We start from the raw sequence: 20,707 nt of genomic DNA on the forward strand, positions 1-20,707 counted from the left end.
GGAAAAATATATGCCACACTGAGGGTGCTGCACGCCCCAAAACACAACAAAACTCAACTAATGAATGCCCACTCTACCCTCTCGATTACATCGACAACGCATGGCCACGCGGAGAGACCTTTGTCACGCAGCACTCCAAGGCTAGCCAATGTGACTGCGGTCGCAATCTCGGCTATCAGCATTCTGCATAAACATACCCCAATGCACACAAATCCCCACTCTATTACATGCAGAATAAGTGGAACGAAGCTCAACTTCATCGGCCTAGGCAGTACGAATCAAAAGAGAGGCATTATTACCACGAATAAGGACGCAGTCTTGCCTGCGCGGAATCTCATGCACAGAGTTTGCAAGCATCAGAACAGAATTCTGAATAACACTCAGCACTTCGTCCCACTGCCTCCACGGCCAGTCTACATGGTACGCCGCGAGTCAGTGTCCAGGGGTTCCATATAGAAAAACAACAAGGTTAGCCCACAAAACAATCAACTGCCATCAATAAAGCGACCAATGATACAATGTTCACTCACCAGAGACACCTCAACAGCACGGACACCACGGACACACGGTCTACTACAAGTGTCCCAACCACAAACCGAACACCGACCATAGTATTCCCCCAATACTGCTAAGAACAGGATGTTACCTTAGACACGGATCAAGCGGATATATTGATGCACCAGGCTCCTACGAGACAAAGGAAGCATCAAGGAATTCGAATTCATACCTCGCTCACACAAAACACAAGCCACACGACAGTGACGGCAAAATTTACAAAACCAAACAAGCGAACAGACTTATTACAAACCATAGATTGCTAGCAACTCAATTAGCACCAAACTGCATACCAAGAGGCCACAAGCACTGTAGCCAAGATTCACAAGAGAATTAGGACCAATTTCCAGGAGTGACCACTATGCCCGCTCTGAGTTCAGCCCAGCGCACAACCACAAGAGAGCAAAGGTTTAAGTATCACAGGGGTATCCCGTAATTCAACTCACCCATCGCAACAACGCACAAACAAAAACCCTCGAGACACCCCCACACCCGCCTGCACACCCGGGACACATACACATACCCCACACACTATCAACCCACGCACTCCTGGCACTCTAGGCCCACCAGGGCATCCTACGCTCTCAAGCAGACACGGAGTCCTCGAACACGCCGTACACGCGAAATCCTTTCTCTATAACACAGAGCAGAATCCACACGTAAGGACACTCCAACACATTGAGGAGAATCAACCCGGTTTCACATACAACCACAAGCAGCCACAAACCCAAAAAATACATTACTGGCAGAACTTCCCAACCTCTAGGTACTTAAACACCACATCCACACCCAAACCCACCTCAAGCACACCCCCCCAAAGCTGCTCCCGGCTCACTAGCCACCCCACCAGATCACACCGCAGTCGACAACCTTGTACGACAGAAGTACCACCCAAGCCGGGTGAGACAGCACCATACGTCGGCAAGGGCCACCACTCCCGCCCTCGAACCACTCCGCATGCGCATTCTGACTTCCCCACATTCTACCAAGAACTCTCCGCCTTACACAAGCAGCTCCACTCACTGCTCCCTACCTGAGCCCGATAAACACATCACCTAACACACTCCAAGCTGCCAACCCGTAACATGCTCAACCACAAGGTTGTACACCTGAGCAAAAATGCCTACGAGACCCCACCACAGAGCTCACCTCACGTCGCGTCGCTCGCACTCGGGCACTCCACCGCCCCCACACCGCCACATACACTCTGCCACGCTCCATCCACCAGCTGTCCTGTGGCCGCTCCAGCCATCCCATAACTGCTCCACTCCGCCAGCTGCTCGTTTCCACAGTAAGCTTCAGGCTCCCCATTAGTTCATCAGTGCTCCCAGTTCAGTAATTTCAGCTCTTTGTGATTCAGCTTTAGTGATCTCAGCACATAGTAGGGAGCCCACTGGTAGTGCACCATTAGCCCAAAGTGAGTCAGCTCAGCAACCTGTATCTAGAGTCTTAAGGGAATAAAAATCAACTCTGACATTCCACAGTGGAGAGAGGGGGGGTGAACTGGTGCTTCTAGTGCCACAAGGAGCCTGCACCACCAGCACAAATACCTGTCTCCAACCTCTTTCTATTCACAGGGTTTTGGAACCCATGCCCTTGTTAGCAAGTCCACCCAACTGAGGTTGAGTCATTTCGTCACAAAGCCTCCACAGCTCGGCAGTCTGGGATGGGGCAGGCGTGCCTAGCAAAATATTTGAGATTTCGCATTCCAGACATTCTTTCCACACTTCCCATACTTCACCACCAGATGTCAGGGTACAGCTCATCCTGACTCTGCTTACACATGGATAGGATTGGCTACTATAAATCTGCATATTTTTGTTAATTTTGGATGCAATACAAGCTCTCATGAGTCCCGGCTTAAGCCAATCTTTAACTTCTAGCAACTAGAGCTGGATGAATAATAGATTTTTGAGTTTGCTGGCAATTCTGAAAAATTACAAGAACATTTTTTGGGGGTTGAACCGAAAATTAATTTTTCATTTCAATTACAACCATTTTTAAATGTTTAGACTGTTTGAGAAATTTATTATAGTCTTTTTTCTTACAGGAACAATTTGACAAAACTGACATGATTTCACAAAACAATCTCTGGTGTTGCTGAATCTGCATATTTCACCAAAAAAGTTTCAGCTGAAAAATTTTGCTCAGCTAGGAAGATTATCCCATTGCCTCCCTGCTGCAAGGTTCTTAAACCTTCCTCCAAAGTTCTGGTGCAGTGTCCTGTTGGACATAGGATTCAATGAACTGATGCAGTGTGCTCTGGACCTAATCTATATGGATCCAATCTATATGGATCCTAGAGCCTGGGCTCCAGGCAGAACCCAGAAGTCAACACTGCAATCAAACGGCCCTGCAGCCCGAGCCACAGGCCCACTATGGGTGTCTAATTGCAATGTAGACATACTCAGAGACAAGGAAGCTGGAGTACTAGCTGGGAACATGGTATAGTATTAGGTATGGAAAGATAAAGCCACTGGGGGAGGCATACAGCAGGGAGGTGTAAGCAGAAAATAAAGTCAGTCTGGTAATCACTTCCACCATGGTGTCCTGAGTCTCTGTAACCTCCACATGGTGTCAACAATGGGCTCTGTAAGCTGGTAAAACAGCAGAGATGCTACATGTGACCCAGCATTTTGCAATTACCACCCCCATGAGAATTTGATTTTCAGCACCCTGAGGGATGGCCATTCTAGATAAACAGATTGCAGGGATGTTGTCTGAGCAGAGCCAAGGAGTGATTACAAATGAGGAGAAATGATCAATCCAAAGAAAGTTTAGTTCTTAAAAAAACAAAACAAAAAAAACAGGCCAGCCAGATGGATGCAGCAGGCGAATGAAATAACAGGACCTTTTATAATGAATAGATAGATCAGCTAATTCTGCCAGTAAGTTAAAACTCTTCAGCCCAGCCAGCTATTTCTATTCACAACACATTATGTAAAAAGAACACACAATAAAATGAAAGGATTTTTCTCTAAGATGAAAGTGTGTGTGTATTAGGGACTTTGAAAGCAATCATGATCAATTGGGTATGCTAATGCTGAATCAGAGCGTGATAGTCAGCTGCTGACATGGGACCAGAATGGGCATTTTCAGGCTATGGAAAGACTTAATAAAGTATAAAAACCTCTAATCAAATTATAAGTGGCAGGCAGATAATAGGTTGGGGAGAAAGTTATGTGCAGTGGGTCCTGTGTTGGGGCACCCTGGGTTGTGCACCAGGCAAGGGCAGAGAGCCTAGCTCCTTGGTGCTGGAAAGGCTCTAATGTGCGTGCGGGACAGGGGGGCTATACATTAAATTGTAGGTTGGTATTATCAAAGGATTGGTCTGACACATGTAATTAGAGATGTAACACTAACCACACAGGACATTTTACATTTTCAGAGCAGTTCAGAATTAGAATCATCACTGGAGAACAGGGCTGTGAGGGGAAACAGTGGCTTTCTCCCTGTTTTTCACATCTGGAGACTGAAGTGCAGTGAGGACTTGCCCACAGCTAGGCAGCATAAGAGCTAGAGCCAGCTGCTTGCTCTACATGTAGAGCCACTGGTTTAAGTGGCCCCATCCATTGTATTCACTTTTATATCTTGAGAGTGAGTAAAGACCTGTGACTTCTTATAGTTGGTGACTGGGCTATATCCATACTGGTGAGCAGCCTTCAGTGCCATCCTACAGTCCTTGGGATGTGACCTCACCCTCCACATTGCTCCAGCTCTGACACAGAGGTAAATGTGGAGGCTCACATACATACAGTCTTTGCCATCGTACTGTGATCTTTCAGGGTCTCTCTGACAGTAACACCGCCATAGTTAAAATGTTAATCTGGAGATGACCTTAACAGGGATGGAAGCGTTCTATTCAATCTCTGTTTTGAGTCAGGTGGTCAATTTCAAACACCTATTGTAATTTAGGAACAGGTTGAATTTTCTAGGGCAGGCTGACCAGGCCAGGGCGGGGAGGGGGAAATAAGAGGTTAGTTATTTTTAAAAAGAACCATAAAATCATCATTTTTTCCAGTGTCCCACAGTTTTAAAATGCCCTGGAGGAGAGAGGGGGGTATGAAATGAATTGTGTTTGATTCTTTGCCAGGATCAGCTTGGGGAGACTTAAGCAGTAGATGTTTGTACTCTATCTCAAAAGCAGCAGATAAACCTCACTATGTGGCCTAACCCCTACAGGGGCACAGAGAGCCATCGTTCCCTAAGTGTGGCTCTCTCTCATCCCATGGGGGACAGTGTATTAAACACTGACACCATTCTGGCCTGTGTTACCAAAGGCCATTGTTGTCAGTCGCTGCTGTCCCCAGCTGCCAAAGGACCCACACTCCACTGTGGCCCTCAGACAACGCCCCCACTCCACAAAACACTGATTCACCTTGACCCCCTGCCTCCACTGGCAGATTGACAATCATCAGGACAGGAGTCTCTCATGAGGCACTGGGGTTCCATGGGCAGATGCCAGCAGGAATAAGAGATGGGAAAGGAAGGGTATGCACACATACATCCGTGAGGGCTTCCACAGGGACAGATGTTCTTTAGATAACAGCAGAGGCAGAAGGAAAACCTCCCCAAAAATGTCAGCTATTTGGTGGACCCCAGAGCACAGCCGTGGCACACTGGCAGTCACAGATGGGCCACATGCCATTGTAGGTAGTCCCATCATACCATCCCCTCCATAAACTTATTAAGCTCAGTCTTGAAGCGAGTTAGGTTTTTTTGCCTTCACTTCTCCCCTTGGAAGGCTGCTCCAGAACTTCACTCCTCTGATGGTTAGTAACCTTCATCTAATTTTGAGCCTAAACTTGTTGATGGTCAGTTTATATCCATTTGTTCTTGTGTCCACATTGGCACTTAAAAACCAGTGAAGGAGAGAAGTTATCCCTCTCATGTATTTATAGAGAGCAATCATATCTCCCCTTAGCCTTTGTTTGGAGAGGCTAAACAAGCCAAGCTCCTTGAGTCTCCTCTTGTAACATAGCTTTTCCATGCCTCTTATCATCCTAGTAGCCCTTCTCTGCACCTGTTCCAGTTTGAATTCATTTTTCTTAAACAAGGGAGACCAGAATTACACACAGTATTTACAGATTAAGTTTTGCCAGTGCCTTGCATAATGGTACTAACACCTCCCTATATCTACTGGAAATAGCTCGCCTGATGCATCCTAGGACTGCATTAGCCTTTTTCACAGCTGCATCACATTGGTAGCTTATAGTCATCCTGTGATCAACCAATACATCTAGGTCTTTCTCCTCCTCTGTCATTTCCAACTGATGCATCCGTAGTTTAAAGCAAAAATCCTTATTGTTAGTCCCTAAGTGCATGACCGTGCACTATTAAATTTCATCCCATTTCTATTACTCCAGTTTTCAAGGTCCTCCAGATCTTGTATGATAGTCTGCTCCTACTCCATATTGGCAATACCTCCCAACTTTGGGTCATCTGTCAATTTTATAAGCGTAGACTCGCTTTGTGTGCCAAGGTCACAAATGAAAATGTTAAGTAAGATTGGTCCCAAGACCAATCCCTGAGGAACTCCGCTAGTAGCCTTCCTCCAGCCTGACAGTTTATTTTTCAGTATGAACTCTTTAACCAGTTCCTTAGCCACCTTTCAATTCATTAATCCCCATCTTCTCCAATTTAACTAATAATTTCCCATGTGGAACTGTATATGGTTTTCTGAGCCTCCTCTCCCCTCCCTAGCCCTGGAGAACAATCCAACAAGGTATAGGTGCACCAACCCTGTATAAAAGCCACAGGAAATTAAACCAAAGCTGTGTTTAGTGACAGTTCAGGTTCCATCTTAGCCCACTCCACCCACCCACAGGCCAGGTTATCTGGTCATGGTTAGTTTCTGTCAGAAGTGTTTGAAAAACAGGTGGAGGGAAGGAGACAAATGTGTCCCTAGGCAGCAAAGCAATGCTGGATGTGCTGCCCAGAATGGTCAGAAAGGGGTTGCCAACAGAAGATGTAGGCTTTGTCTACATGGGGAAATTGACTGGCACAGGTATTGAGAATGTGTTTCTATTGAGAGCTGTTTGCCACAGATACCAAAAAATACCCCACGTCATGGGCAGGCTGGACCATAGAGGCAAGCTTGGCTGAGCCTTGCCCAGGACTTACCAGCTATCCCTGAGCCCCACTGATGAGCTGGCATCATAAGAGTTAACTGATGACCCCAGCAGTGTGTAGTGGCACTTAATTAGAAGGACTGATTCAACCTGTGGGGGAGAAGCAGGGCAAGCATTGCTTAAATCGAGCTGGGAACTCAGTAGAGAGGGAGACCCTGGAGGGAAGAACAAGGGAAGAGCATGAAGCTCCTCTGGGAAGAGCATGAAGAAGTCAGGCCAAATCACCCAAAGGCGGTGGAGTAGGCTCCTGTGGGGGAGCCCTGAGCTAATGCCTACAAGGAGCGGAGAGATCCTCAGAAGTAAACTGCTGGAGTCCCTGGCGAAGGGAAGCAGTGGGGGAATCCTGCTGGGGAAGAAACAGTGCAAAGGGTCTCTATGAGGCCCAGAAAGCAGAGGATTTCAGTTGAGCCCGAGAGGGACAGAAAAACTATAAGTCTGGATGTTGTTTGTGAACTTTAAATTTGGATCTTTAGTTATCCCAGAAAGGGAGTGAACTGTTATATGACTTGGCCGCAGGGCCAAGCCACAGAAGACCCAAAGAAGGAGTTGGGAGAAGACATTGGCTTAGACTAGTCATTGCAGGACCAAGGAACTGGACACCAGGATGCGCAGGAGGTAATCTCCCCTAAAAAGCCACATCAAGTCATGGAGGGGAGACGCCCAGAAATGAGGACTGTCAAGGTTCCTTCCCCACTCTGAACTTTAGGGTACAGATGTAGGGACCTGCATGAGAACCTCTAAGCTTAATAACCTGCTTAGATCTGGTTTTGCTGCCACCACCCAAATCATTTAAGAGTTATTGGGAAACTCTGTCTATCTCCCCCCAGAATATCTCCCTCCACCAATTCCCTGGTGAACACTGATCCAAACCCTTGGATCGTAAAACAAAGAGAAATTAATCATTCCCCTCCTTTCTCCCCACCAATTCCTGGTGAGTGCAGATCCAACCCCCTTGGATCTTAAAACAAGGAAAAATCAATCAGGTTCTTAAAAAAGAAGGCTTTTAATTAAAGAAAGGTAAAAAATTATCTCTGTAAAATCACTATGGAAAATAACTTTACAGGGTAAACAGATTTAAAGAGACCAGAGGAACCCCCTCTAGCCTTAGGTTCACAGTTACAGCAAACAGAAGTAAATCCTCTCAGCAAAAAGGAACATTTACAAGTTGAGAAAACAAAGATAAACCTAACACACTTTGCCTGGCTGTTACTTACAAGTTTGAAATATGAGAGACTAGTTCAGAAAGATTTGGAGAGTGTGGACTGATGTTTGGTCCCTCTTAGTCCCAAAAGCGAACAACCCCCAAAACAAAGAGCACACAAACACAAGCCTTCCCCCCACCAAGATTTGAAAGTATCTTGTCCTCTTATTGGTTCTTTGGGTCAGGTGTCAGCCAGGTTACCTGAGCTTCTTAACCCTTTACAGGTAAAAGGATTTTGGCGTCTCTGGCCAGGAGGGATTTTATAGTATTGTACACAGGAGGGCTGTTACCCTTCCCTTCATAGTTATGACAAGAACACATCCCAGCTTCATACAACTGCTCTATCATGAGACGTGTTAGTGATGACCTTAACAATGTTAAACCAGAATAACTTTCCAAATTAGTGCAGCATGGGACAGACTGTCCCAGAGGTGCCAATGCAGTGATATAAACAAGGATGAAATCATTCTCAAGGCTTTGCACAACAGTTGTGGGCAGTGGAGACACAGCTGGAAGGTTTTCTCCTCCCTTCCTCAGAGTCTGGTTTGCAGGCAATGGCTGGGGGAGGGTTGCTATTTTGTAGTGGGGAGTATTGGGCACCCCCCCCCCATGCACTGAGCCATCCCCACCATATCAGTTGCCGGCAGCAGGATGTGGGTGTGCTGCCAGGGTGACAGATTCAACGGGGTGTACTGCTTTTGGGGAAGAGGGGTGGCACCTGCCCTTAGGCCACAGCATGGAAGGGCCAGGGTTGGGAGGGGAATGGAAAGATGCACCCCATGAGCAATGGCCCCCTACTGGACAGCCCACTGCTGACTCCTGCCCTTGAGCACAGACCTATCTGCTTTCCCTGCACAGGCTCCATCAGGTAGGGCAAGTTGACTGGGCTGTGTGCCCTGGAGCTGGGCTGAAGGGCCAGAGTTGGGAAGGGAATAGAAAGATGCACCCCATGAGTACTGACCCTGGACCCCCCAAATATAGAAGTCAAGCTACATTGCACTGTGATTACCATGAGACGGAAATTACATTCCGACCAATGTGGTGAGAATAGGGTCTCCAGGACCCTTAGACAAAGAGGGGAAAGTAGCCGGGAGCTGTAGTTTCATCACAGTCTCGCTCTCCCTTCTTTACCACCTCCTTTTTTGAATGGCTTTTGTTCCAACCGCTTGCTGCAGTTGGGCATACAGAGCAAATAGGCTCCATTTCTCTCTGTCTACAAGCAGTCTTTTAAAAATTAAATTTAAAGTTAGTAGCCAAGGTCAATGATCGGACATTTATCTTGGGCCACTATATGTAACTAATGATCAAACTCACACACTTTTGAGCAATTCACAGTCCAATAGCTCTGAATATTAAAAATGCCTTGAAAGTGCAAGTATTCTACAGCTTGGTCTGAGGCCAGCCCAGCTTCCTTTCTGCGTTGTTACATCGAGTGTGTCTTTGTTTCACAATGTCAAATCTAACTAGATTTATTTCATTCAATTCAGTGTAGAAAGAAGCTACCCTAAGGTATGTCAATCATGCACTCTAAGATTATAAACCCTTCATTCATCATCCTTCCTTTTGAAAATATCATTGCAATATGAACAGATGGCAACAAGGTGAAACAGAATGAAAGATGCTACCAGTTTTAAACTAGCAGATGAAGAGTCTGAGGCTGCTAAAGAGACTGCGCCAGAATATAAAGGTGTGTTGTAAAAAGTATTACTGTGTGATATAAGCAGTAGACACAGCAATGTGGGCAAACAGAAAAAAAGTCTAGGCACATAGAGACCAGAACCAAACTGAAAACAGATAGTGTGTCCTGCTGTAGGGAACAGGAAAGAAGTCCTTCCAGTCCATACATGCAAAGCACTAAGCATCAGGAGTCGCATAAACATAACCACAAAATGACAACAACGATGATAAAATTTACCGAGAAGACAAATGCCCAGTTGTATTTGATTCTAGTGCTTTATCAGGAAAGCATTCAGTTCAATGTTAGGTACGGTGGCTAGAAAGTCACTCTGCACTATTTTTTCCATGAATCCAGGGCTTGTGCACGGTAACATGGATATAACCCTCCAGGACATGCATACAGATGAAAACCCAGCATTTATGGGAAGTTATTTCATAGGGATTTTTCTGCTTGTCAGTTTATTTATCCACTGCACTTTGTTAGAGAAAAACAATTCACAAATTCCAGGGTATTCAAGTTTATATGTGTGTCCTCCTTGCCTCTGTGAGTGTGTGTGTATATATAGATATATATAATTGCACATATTTAAATTAACATATCAATAAAGAATCTATCCCTGCAATGAAATGATATTCATTAAAAATGTCTTTGCCCTAAAGCACACTGAAGTTTACTACTCCTAAAACAGATTATCATAATCTCCATCTTTAAAGAAACAATGTTTACACAATTATCTACAATCACTTTAGTCCGTCTTTATAATCTTAGAGTTCTTACAATATGGCATGAGAACCCTTCGGAAGCAGGAGATTTGCCTGTGTCGTGGGATTTTCGGCCAATGCTTCTATATTTGCACTGGGGAGAACTTTGTTTTAATTGAATTTCCTTAGCATTGCTGAGCAATTGCAATAAACTGAAAACAAGTCTGGATTTAATTAAATGAACAGGTTTGGGGTTTGTTTGTTTTTTTGAAGTAATAGAAATATTTTGTAGGTTTCCTGAACATAAAGCTATGATTCTTACCTACACCTTGACCTTATTTTTTGTAACTAGATAACATGGCTCAACGGATGTTCATGTTCCTGACCTTCCTTTATTCTCACCATGAGCCATCTATTGATATTAAAACAATATGTTTACAAATCTGTCCTTAAATGGTACAAATTGCTCAAAATGATATTACTGTTGCATTTGTATATCTATATATATTTTACATACTAGCTGGATTGTCCTGTGCTCTGATCATTAGATCCAGCTGCTTGCATGCAAAACCAAAATAAAGCACTTTTAAATACTCCCTCCCCTCCTGAATAATTTGTAATATTGTGTGCCAACTGTGGACAGACACAGCATATGCACACAGATAGCTGTCAGTGAAGTCTGGCAGCAGAGCAGTTAATAATACACATCTTAAAAGTGTCAAGCCAATGAACTTTTTGTCTAAGAATAAAACCTAGTTCCAGTTGCTGTTTGCTCGTTAGGACTCGGTGACATATCACTGTGTTTCTTACCTGTCTGACATCAGTCCTGCTAAGCCATATTGCATAGTGTCAGGAGTTTAGAGGGACTGAATGCATAAAGAACAATTCCAGATGAACAGGGAGTCTGTGCGTCTCTTTGGGGAGTTCTTGATATTCTTGGAGTTGAAGTCTGCAGTCTCAAGAGGAGATAGGCAGAGATATAAGAACACAAACTGCTGCGAGGGGCCTAATCCCGCAGTCCTTGGCCAGGCCAGACTCCCATGGAAGTGTCCATGAGTTGCAGGGCTGGCCCAGAATATGGACTAATGTACCTTTGTGGTCTTTCTCAGCTGCTTCAGGTTGCCGTCTGGGCTGTGCAGCCCTTCAGCTCACAAATGCCCAATCTTGCAGGCTGTGCTGAGTGTTTCCCAGAGTTTGCCCAAACAAGGACGCCATAATTTTCTCAATACAAAGGTGTCTGCGATTTCTAGACAGGGATTTCCCTCCACAGACAACTCTTGAGTTTGAAAGCCAATATTTTGTTTTCTGTGTAATGTCCATCCCAGGATTCCTGAAGGCCCCTGGGGTCCTTTCTCTCCATCTGGAGTGTTTGTTGGACCCCGAGTCATTTCTGATCTGCAGCACATGGGGATGCAGTCCACGCTCGCTGTCCCAGGAGTTACAGCAGGGTCAAACATTGTTAAAGAGGTAGTTAGTCTAATCTCATTTATAACATTAGCAGGGTTGGCCAGCAATCGGATAATGCATGGGCTGCTTCTGTAAAGATGAGGGTGCCCACGGCACAACAAAGGTACATCAGACTTTATTCCTTTGTAGACATTTGTTTACATATCGACATTAAGTGGAATAAAGTTTTACAACTTCTGAGACCTTATTTGATCAAAATCAGAATATCTGGAGATCCTGACATTCATTTATTTTTACAGATACCAAGTAGATTTTCAAGCACATCATGTGCTCCTAGGTGAGCACAAAATCACACAGAATATATGTTTATTTAAGTCTACGGAGAGGTATGAGCCTTGTCCTGAAGCTGGTGGACTGCCGGACTGTGCAGTGTCACAGACCCACTCCTCCTTGGGACATGCAGATTCCCTTTAATTCTTGATACGCCATTTGACCAAATGGAACTGTTTATTGGGTATATGAGCAGACAGAGCAGTGCGTGCAAAAGTTTGAAGTGAATATAGCCCACTTTGTATTAAGCAACCACTGAAAGATCTTAAAATAAAGATTGAAGAATATTTTCTTAATTAGAAAACATTACGGACCAGAGTGGTAAACCAGGATTTTTCTCTCAAAACAATATGCCATTATTTTGTGAGTTGCGTCACATTAGTGAATAAATTCTGACACATGCTAAATTAAAAAAAAATACAAACATAAATCTACCTTCAGATTAATAGATTGCAACATACTGTAGCACATTTGGAATTTTTTACAGCAGTACCATTTATAATAGCAAATGTTCTGGAATAAAGACAACAAACATTCAATCCGAAAGCTCTTGTAAATCTGAAAAGAAAAGAAAAGAAAAAAGACCTTTTCAGCCTCTGCACTAGTCTACTTTTAGCTGTATTTAATGTTATCCCTCAACGAAAACATTATTGGTGGTGGTAATACCAAACTTCATTGCTTTTCAAATCATTCCGGCAGTTCAACAGTTAACAGCCAATAAAAAGCCCGCCTGTGTGCGAATCTAGTCCTTTCAGCCATGCACTAGACATTAAATTTTGGGAGGACAATTAAGTGGAGTTAACTGTTGCCTATTCTCCCTGAGGTAGCTTCCCTTTTGATCCTGCGGCGCCTGGCGCCTTCCAAAGCATAACTTGTCTGCCTTATTAAAATGCTCCAACTTATGGTGAAGGATTGCCCGGTGCTTTTCAAATGAAGCAGCAACAGTCAGAAGGACCAAGACGAGCTGCACGGCAGAAACACTAGGACCAATGTAATAAATTAGCAATTACCCTTGTAAATAAAACAGCAGACTGAAAGTCGCAGTAAAGTTCAAGAAAACAGTGCGGGGGGCGGGGGGCGCTAAAGAACAATCTCAAGCCTCGAAAACAGCAAAGCAGCCCCTGGAGCAGGCTGGACTCCCAGCCATCGCTGCTGGGAGACCGGGGAGCTGCCAGGTTTCTGGCTAGTGGGGACTGACGAAATAAATGTTATGGGCCCATTGGGGTGCAAAGGCAGGATTTTGGGGAGAGGTGAAATCAGCAGGGAAATGCTAGTGGAGAGCCGCTCTCCCTGGTGCCAACAAGCGCCAAGCAATGGAGCGAAGAGGGGCTGCAGCCCTACTTGTTAACTGCACTGAACTGTGCTCCCAGAGATTGCAGCCCGGGGGCCACCAGCCGCCCCCCGGCCGCCTCCCTCCCCAGCCAGGCGGCTTCGGCCTGAGAGTGTAGGCGGCCAATGGCAGCCCCTCGCCCGGCACGTCACGGGCTGCAGGGGGGAGATTGGAGGGCGGCCACATGAAAGAGGAGCGGCAGAACTTTTATAGCTGTTAAAGTGCAGGAGAAGCCTGCAAGGTCCCTGAGTCCCATCGCGCGCCTGCTGCCCTGCCCCAAGCATGGAGCCCGGGACCCCATCTCCCACCCTGCACTTCGCACTGCTGGTGCCTGAGCCTGGAGCAGGGAGCCTGGAGCCTGGACCCCACCCCTGAAGCAGGGAGCCTGGATCCTGGACCCCACCCCTGAGGCTGGAGTTGGGACCCTAGAGTCTGGACCCTGAGGCTGGATCTGGGACCCTGGAGCAGGTGGATCCCACCCCTGAGGCTGGAGCTGGGTCCCTGGAGTCTGGACCCCCACCCCTGAAGCTGGGACCCTGGACCCTGAGGCTGGAGCTGGGACCCTGAAGCCTGGATCCTGAGGCTGGAGCTGGGACTCTGGAGTGGGTGGATCCCACCCTTGAGACTGGAGCTGGGACCCTGGAGCCTGGACCCCACCCTTGAGGCTGGAGCTGAGACCCTGGAGCCTGGACCCCACCCCTGAGGCTGTTGCTTGGGCCTGAGCTCTGGGGCGGTGTCTGGAGCCTCTGGGGGTGCGTATGCAGGGCTGACTCCCATTTGCCTCCCGCGGCAGTTTTATGGCTCCCTCCTCCCTGAGGATGAATCCTGGCCAGAGGTCGCTGAGCCCGGAGTCAGCCCACGCGGAGACCAGCAAAGGAGTGGCCACCCTCGCCAAGGGGAGCCCCCTTGCTGAGGAGCAGCTGCCCAGGATGGGCTCCAAGGCACTGGGATGCAGGGGCCAAACCACCTCCAGCCCTCTACTGCCTTTCAGTGTGGAGTCCCTGCTGATCACAGAGCGCAAGCTGTGTCCCCAGAGCAGTCGCCCACACCAGCCACCCACCGCTGCCACTGCCGAAGCGCCACCCACCCGGGCCCGGAGCAGCTCGTACACAGCGGAGTCAGGCCAAGATTTCCCGGAGCAGCGGGCTAAGCAGCAGCCACTGGTGGTGGAGAGTCCAGGTGACAAGGAGCCCAACTCCTGGTTTGCAAAGTCTGCCTGTTCTCCACCAAGTAAGTACCTAAAATGACCCCACACCTCTGCGTGTCAGAGCACAGAGCCAGCCAGGGCAGCTGTCAGTCCAGCTAGCGGGACCCCTGGGACCCTTCCCCTGCCTGCCAGAGCAGCGAGGGAGCACTAAACTCATGGGGTGCGGATCCCTCCCTTGCTGGTATGTGGCCCTCTCCCTACTTGAGAGCCCAAGCCAGGCTCACCTGTGGCCTCCTCTGAACAGCAGAATGGTCAGGACCCGGCCCCACCAGTGGGAAGGGCATGTTGCCTGCAGGGATAGTGGATGGGGAGACAACAGCCATTCAGTGGACCCTAACTCACCCCAGCGCCTCACTTGTGCTGTGAAGCTCAAGTGCCATCGCTTCGACCCTGAGGCGGCTGCAGCTTCCCATGCTCTGTGCCTAGGAGCCCTGTGTGATTAACACAGCTTGACCCGGGCTCCTGCTGGGACAACAGCCTTGTGGTAGAGTCCGCCAGGCCGTTGGCCCTGCCATCGCTCCGTGCCCCCAGCAGCCCTCGCCAGCCATTCACTTCTGAACAGTGCAGGAAAGGCCCAGTGCGCTCTCCTGCCAATAGCACTGTACATTGCTAATGGTGCGCAGGGCTCCTGGACCTGGTCTGCACCCCTCCCTCGGGAGTCCCATCTGGGCCCAGGGCCACCGCTCACACCACTTGGTGCCTGCCTGTGAGCTCAGCTCCTCTGCCCACACCCAGGCTAGGTGCACAGTGAACCCCATTGGTCTGACCCCAGGCAGCTCTGCCCCTGTGAGCTGAATGGCACGCTGGCCCCTCTGTGGCCACGGGCAGGGGAGGGATCTGCCTGCTCTCCAGCTGAGACACGAGCTCCTGGGGACTAATGCATGGAGCCCTTGTGCCACAGCACTCTGCTCCCTGATAGCCAGTGCCTGATCCGCATCCCAGTTCAGCATGCCTGGCCCCATGCCTGAGGGAGTCTCCAAGCCCCAAATAGGGGCTTTGTGAGTACCTGTTGTGCAGTCACTGAGGTGAAGGCCTGCTCTGTGCCATGCTGGCTTCCCAGCCCCGAGGGACCAGGCCCTGCACCAAAGCTAACCCCACTGGGGAAACGCGCATTCATGGCAGGGCTGGAGCCCAGGATGGACTCCATGTCTGACATGGGTGGGAATACAGGGCTGGAGGGTCCTGGAGATCGCTTCTTTGACCTGGCAGCTGGGCCAGGGCCGCTCCACACTAAGTAGCCGGGCTGTTTGTTTGTGTCACCTTGCAGGGCAGCCCAGCCCTCCACCCTGCACTCTGAGGAAGCACAAGAACAATCGCAAGCCCCGCACGCCCTTCACCACCTCGCAGCTGCTGGCGCTTGAAAGGAAGTTCCGGCAGAAGCAGTATCTGTCCATCGCCGAGCGGGCCGAGTTCTCCAGCTCCCTCAATCTCACAGAGACCCAGGTCAAGATCTGGTTCCAGAACCGCAGGGCTAAGGCCAAGAGGTTGCAGGAAGCAGAGCTGGAGAAACTCAAACTGGCCACCAAGCCCTTGCTGCCCTCTTTTGCCCTGCCCTTCCCGCTGGGGGCACACCTGGGCTCCCCCTCCCTGTACGGAGCCACCAGCACTTTCCCCGGCAGAGCAGCCCTGCAGCCTGTCCCAGGTCTCTTCACAGCACCAGTCACCTATGGCATGTACTACCTGTCCTAACAACCTGGTGCAGGGGCCAGGCTCTATGTGCAGCACTTGGGTCACAGTGCCCCCGGTCTGCGCTACTGCACATAGGGCGAGCAGCACAATATGTGGGCTGGCAAACCCACTTCTTCGCTGGCTGCTGATTGTGGACTAGGCCCCTTCTGACCAGCATGCTCTGAGTGGCTTATAGCTGCCGAGGGTCAGTCCCTGGCTGTGGAACAGCAGACAAAAATCCACTGGGAATAGTGTTTGGGCTTCAGTGCTGAAGGATTGCTGCCTCCCCGACTGTAGGTGAGAAAAAGTTCCTTCCCCATGGGCTCGCTCACTTCAGCAACCCAGTGCAATGCACTTGCTTCCTAGCCCAGCTGGCACAGGGCTGACTTTAGCTCTGAACTGTGTCAGGTTCCTCTTGATCCTGGTATGAATCTGATCCTGTCTTCCAGCCTCTGAACAGGGGAGACCCAATCACAGTATGACAGGAAGTTCCCATCTCCCCGTATCGGTCTCTAATGGCCTTTCCTGTTAGCATCTCCCTCTTCCAAGCATATTCTAGTCTGGGGAGCTTGTCCCTGAGTGTTTACAACAACCACAAGTCACTGGTCTCGATGCTGGGGTTGCAGAGAGCAGGTCTTTGGCCTGTGCTGATCTGACTGACTCAATGTGATGGTACTGTGTGGCCTGAACACCCGTGGATGGGATTGTGCTTGATACTGACACTGCAGCACTGCGTGGGAAGCCTGGTGCTTCCCCTGCTCCTGATGCTGCATGGCAGAGCACAAGGTATTGAAGGACAACAAGTGAAACAGCACAAAGCAGAGACTGCTCCCCCCTGCACTCCTAACACACACACATCCTTCCAGAACCAGCCTGGGTTTGATTAATCATCCCTCCTCAGTGTCTTCCTTCCCCCACCCCTGACTACCCACAAGGCTCCCCCTGGCATGAATGAGTTCCCCCAAGTCATGATTTCAAGGTATGGGACCAATGGGCCTGACTATGCAGCCATTATCCATGAGCAGTTGGCCTTAGGGAGTCACCTCACTGGGGAATGGAGCTCTGCCAGGCCCATGCTGCTTTCCCTGGGGCTGGTAGTGACTCGAGGCCAGGTACCTTAGTGCTCTCTTGCTGTAAATAGGGGACAGTCTGATTTTTGTATGGTTCACTAGGGGGCTGTGTTTGAGGATGCTAAGCTGTTTATAGGTGAGCTCTCGCTAAGACTCACAGGTGTGTCTACGCTGTGTGCATTTCAGCCCATGTGAAAGGCGCAGAGCTAATTCCATGTACATAGTTGGGGTTTTGTACAGAGCCCTGAATGGGCTGGGGCAGAAATCTCCCTGTTTTGTACAAAGCAGTCAGTTAATAAAGCCTCTAAGTTAATCAAGGCAGCCCTGCGGCTCACAACTTTCTTCTTTGTAAACAATATAGTAGCTTTCCCCAAAATGTAACAAACCATTTCCTAACCAGAGCTGGTATATTCAGCCTGCACAATGAGGCCTGGCTGCTGGGGAGAGCCAAGAGGGGTTCCTATAAAATACTACACAGATTAGCGAGGCCTGCCTGGCAGGTGTCAAGCTTGTGCTGCACACACAGCACTGCTTCCTGCCCTGCCGCTGCGGTAATGCTTGGGGCTCTTTGGATGTACTGCAAAAAGCTACCTCTGCCATTGCCCCAGCGCCTAGTAGGGTGACCAGATGTCCCATTTTTAACGGGACAGTCCCGTTTTTGGGGACTTTTTCTTATACCGGCACCTATTACCCCCCACCCCGTCCCATTTTTTTGCAGATGCTGTCTGGTCACCTAGCACCTAGCCAGCTACTGTGCACTGCCACTGCTAGAGGCAACCCCCCAGCCATCTCAGAGGAGTGAACAGAATTGAGGTAGCTGCCCTGCTGGAGAGCAGAGCCACTTCTCCAGGTGTTGGAGGCCTCCCATTTGCTAAGGGTCTCACTCCAAGCCCCCAGGCAGTGGCTCCGGTCCACTCCCTAGCACTTTGCAGCCCTGCTTCACCCCCCCCCACCCCACAATATAGGGGCTGCTGTTCTTGTGGTGCTTCCCCAGCTCACTGCCTATCTTCCTGGCTTGGGGCTGCTTACCATTGGCAGGAAGTGGGGCAAGCCCAGGCACTGGTCAGGGCTTTAAGCATTTTTGCAGCCACAGCTCTTAAGAAGCTTCCTGAGGTGCTGCCAGAGAAGGCCCTAGCACTCTGTCAGAGGACTGCACCTCTCTGGGTGACCCGTCACGCTGCCCCTCCCCTTTGGAGGAGGCTTTGGGAAAGCTGGGGTCCCTTCCTGCTCCCAGGAAAGCTGGGGTGGGGAGTGGTCCTACAGCTCACTGCCCGTTAGGCAGCCCCCTGGGTCCCAGGCACTTGCCCTGCTCCCGGTCAGGGAAGGCTTGGTGCCTAGCAGCCATTCTGAACTGGAAGCCCATGTCTCAGACTTTGTCATGATTCTAAATGTGTAGCAAACAGTGTGTGTTTGCGCTAGGCAGCGTCAGCCCTCGGAACAGGAAATTACTGGTATTTCTTGGAGACTTGTCAAGTTTCAAACCGTGGCTGGCTGCGAGGAGTAAGGGGCTGGGGCTGCCGCTCCAGACCTGCCTTTGCTCTTCCTTTAGGCACGATCGCCACCTGCTGGATGCCAGACACTCTGCACCGACTGGGCTAGAATCCATCCCTTGAAGAAGCAACTGCTACAGCACTACTCAAGCCTCTGTGGGAATGGTTTTAGCAACTGCCCTCCCATGCCCAGTCCTTCAACCGCTTCTCCCCATACCTGCCCTTTCCTAGCCTGGCTCCCTTTGGCCTGCTGCTCTGCCCGTGTACTATCTGAATGAGTTTTCATTATCTTATCAGAGACTGTAGATGGGCTCTGAACTGCCTCTGCTTTACTGCAGCCTCTAAGGTAGTGCTGTTGGGCCACATCTGCAAGGGTTGCCTTCAAGACTCTGGGGCCATAACATCCTGCAGCAGCTGTGCTCCTCAGGAACCATGACACTTTCCACTGTAGGAGTGAAAGGTATGAGAGATGGAGATAGATTTCTGCTCAACAGCTCCTCAACTGTGGAATCTCTTCCGAGAAAAGATTAGAGTAACCAGATCTCATTGCTTTCAAGACAAAATGTGAGACTCACTCCTTTGACAGTCTCCCCATTACACTAATGTTTCAGGCAAAGTGGTAGTGATGCCAATATTTCAAATTGCCTAATCGTTTCCATTGTAATTCCCTAGACTTGCTGCTTATGTCAACAAACTTTTCTTTTGAAAGTTTCAGCAAATTAGGTTAGCCATTTTTAGATCCAGATCAATAAAAAATAGATACTTTCACCGATGCTAAAAACATTTCCAATGCTAGTTTAAACATCCCTAGGGCTGTGCAGCAGGAACTGGATGTTAGCAAAGGGATAGTTGTGGGGTCAGGGCAGTGCCTTTCATCACCTCCATAAAAATCTCTTCAGATTTGTAAACCGTAGGAAATCTCCCTTGGCACACACTTGTTATTTTTTGAACAGTCCTACTGCACTGAGTTTGCTTCCAAGCCCCACTGAGTCTTCTTCATTGTTTCCAAACAACTGGATAGACTAATAGTGTAAGCAAGGTGGTGGTGGCAGGAGCACGCCAGCCCTATAGCTCTCCTTTGGCCACTGGGAAAGTAGCTAGGCTAGGAGAGACAAGCCTGTGAACTCTAATCACTAACACTTAATATCGGGTAGGGCTTCATACACCTGCTTTAAGACAGAGACAAGTATCCTCCCCTTTACAGATAACTGGGCATCAATAAAGTTGCACAAGGTCACTTCTGGTAGAGCTAGGAAGAGAACCCAGGTCTCTGAAATGGCAGACCTACCTTTCAGTCACTTAGCCATACTGTGTTTGAGAACATCCATGCTAAATCTGTGTGCTTGGCTAGGGTGGCCCAATTCCTGCACCAGTGAGGTATTTGCCACAGGAGACAAGGGGAGACAGCTTGTACATCCCTTTATGGAGGTGCAGTTCAGCCAACACAAAGGGGCCACAAAGCACTGATGAATCATGCTCCATGTCTTCAAAATGGGGCTACTCTAACACACCCCTCTTCACAAATAGGTTTGAGACCCACAGATTAATGAGCGCATTGTAAATGCAAAGCATCATTTAAAAGCAAAGACCACTCAGGAGTGTTAATTTGCAGATCCCTTCTCTACTCATTAGACCACACTCCCCCACCAGAGCCAGGAAAGAACATGGACCCACATTCCCAGCATTCTACAAATGTCTACAAAACAGTGGTTTAACCCACGGCAAAGGGTGTGTTTTATCCCTCCCAATAAAGGCTATATCAGGCTGTTGTGTATAGCTAAAGAGTGGGAGTCTAGGGAGCAACTGAGCTATGGTATTTAAAGTCCTTGTTTCCTGTTACAATGTTAAATGCCTACAGGGGGCTCTGGACTGTGGGCCCCAGCTCCCAGTGTGAAGAACCACCTTTAAAATCCCTTTTATTAAGCTTGCATAAAAAAGG

At 48.7% G+C, this 20,707-nt stretch overlaps 1 protein-coding gene across 1 annotated transcript; it reads left to right on the forward strand.

Annotated features, from left to right (window-relative positions):
- The first annotated feature begins 13,547 nt into the window (after window positions 1–13,547).
- LOC116834397 (homeobox protein MSX-3-like) lies at window positions 13,548–17,595 on the forward strand. The gene is made up of 2 exons (XM_032796445.2): window positions 13,548–14,563; window positions 15,808–17,595. Exons 1-2 carry the CDS (start codon window positions 14,131–14,133, stop codon window positions 16,227–16,229), a joined length of 855 nt encoding a protein of 284 aa, XP_032652336.1. The 5' UTR covers window positions 13,548–14,130; the 3' UTR covers window positions 16,230–17,595.
- The last annotated feature ends 3,112 nt before the right edge of the window (window positions 17,596–20,707 follow it).

This window comes from Chelonoidis abingdonii, chromosome 15, assembly GCF_003597395.2.
Source record: "Chelonoidis abingdonii isolate Lonesome George chromosome 15, CheloAbing_2.0, whole genome shotgun sequence".
Classification (NCBI taxonomy): domain Eukaryota; kingdom Metazoa; phylum Chordata; order Testudines; family Testudinidae; genus Chelonoidis; species Chelonoidis abingdonii.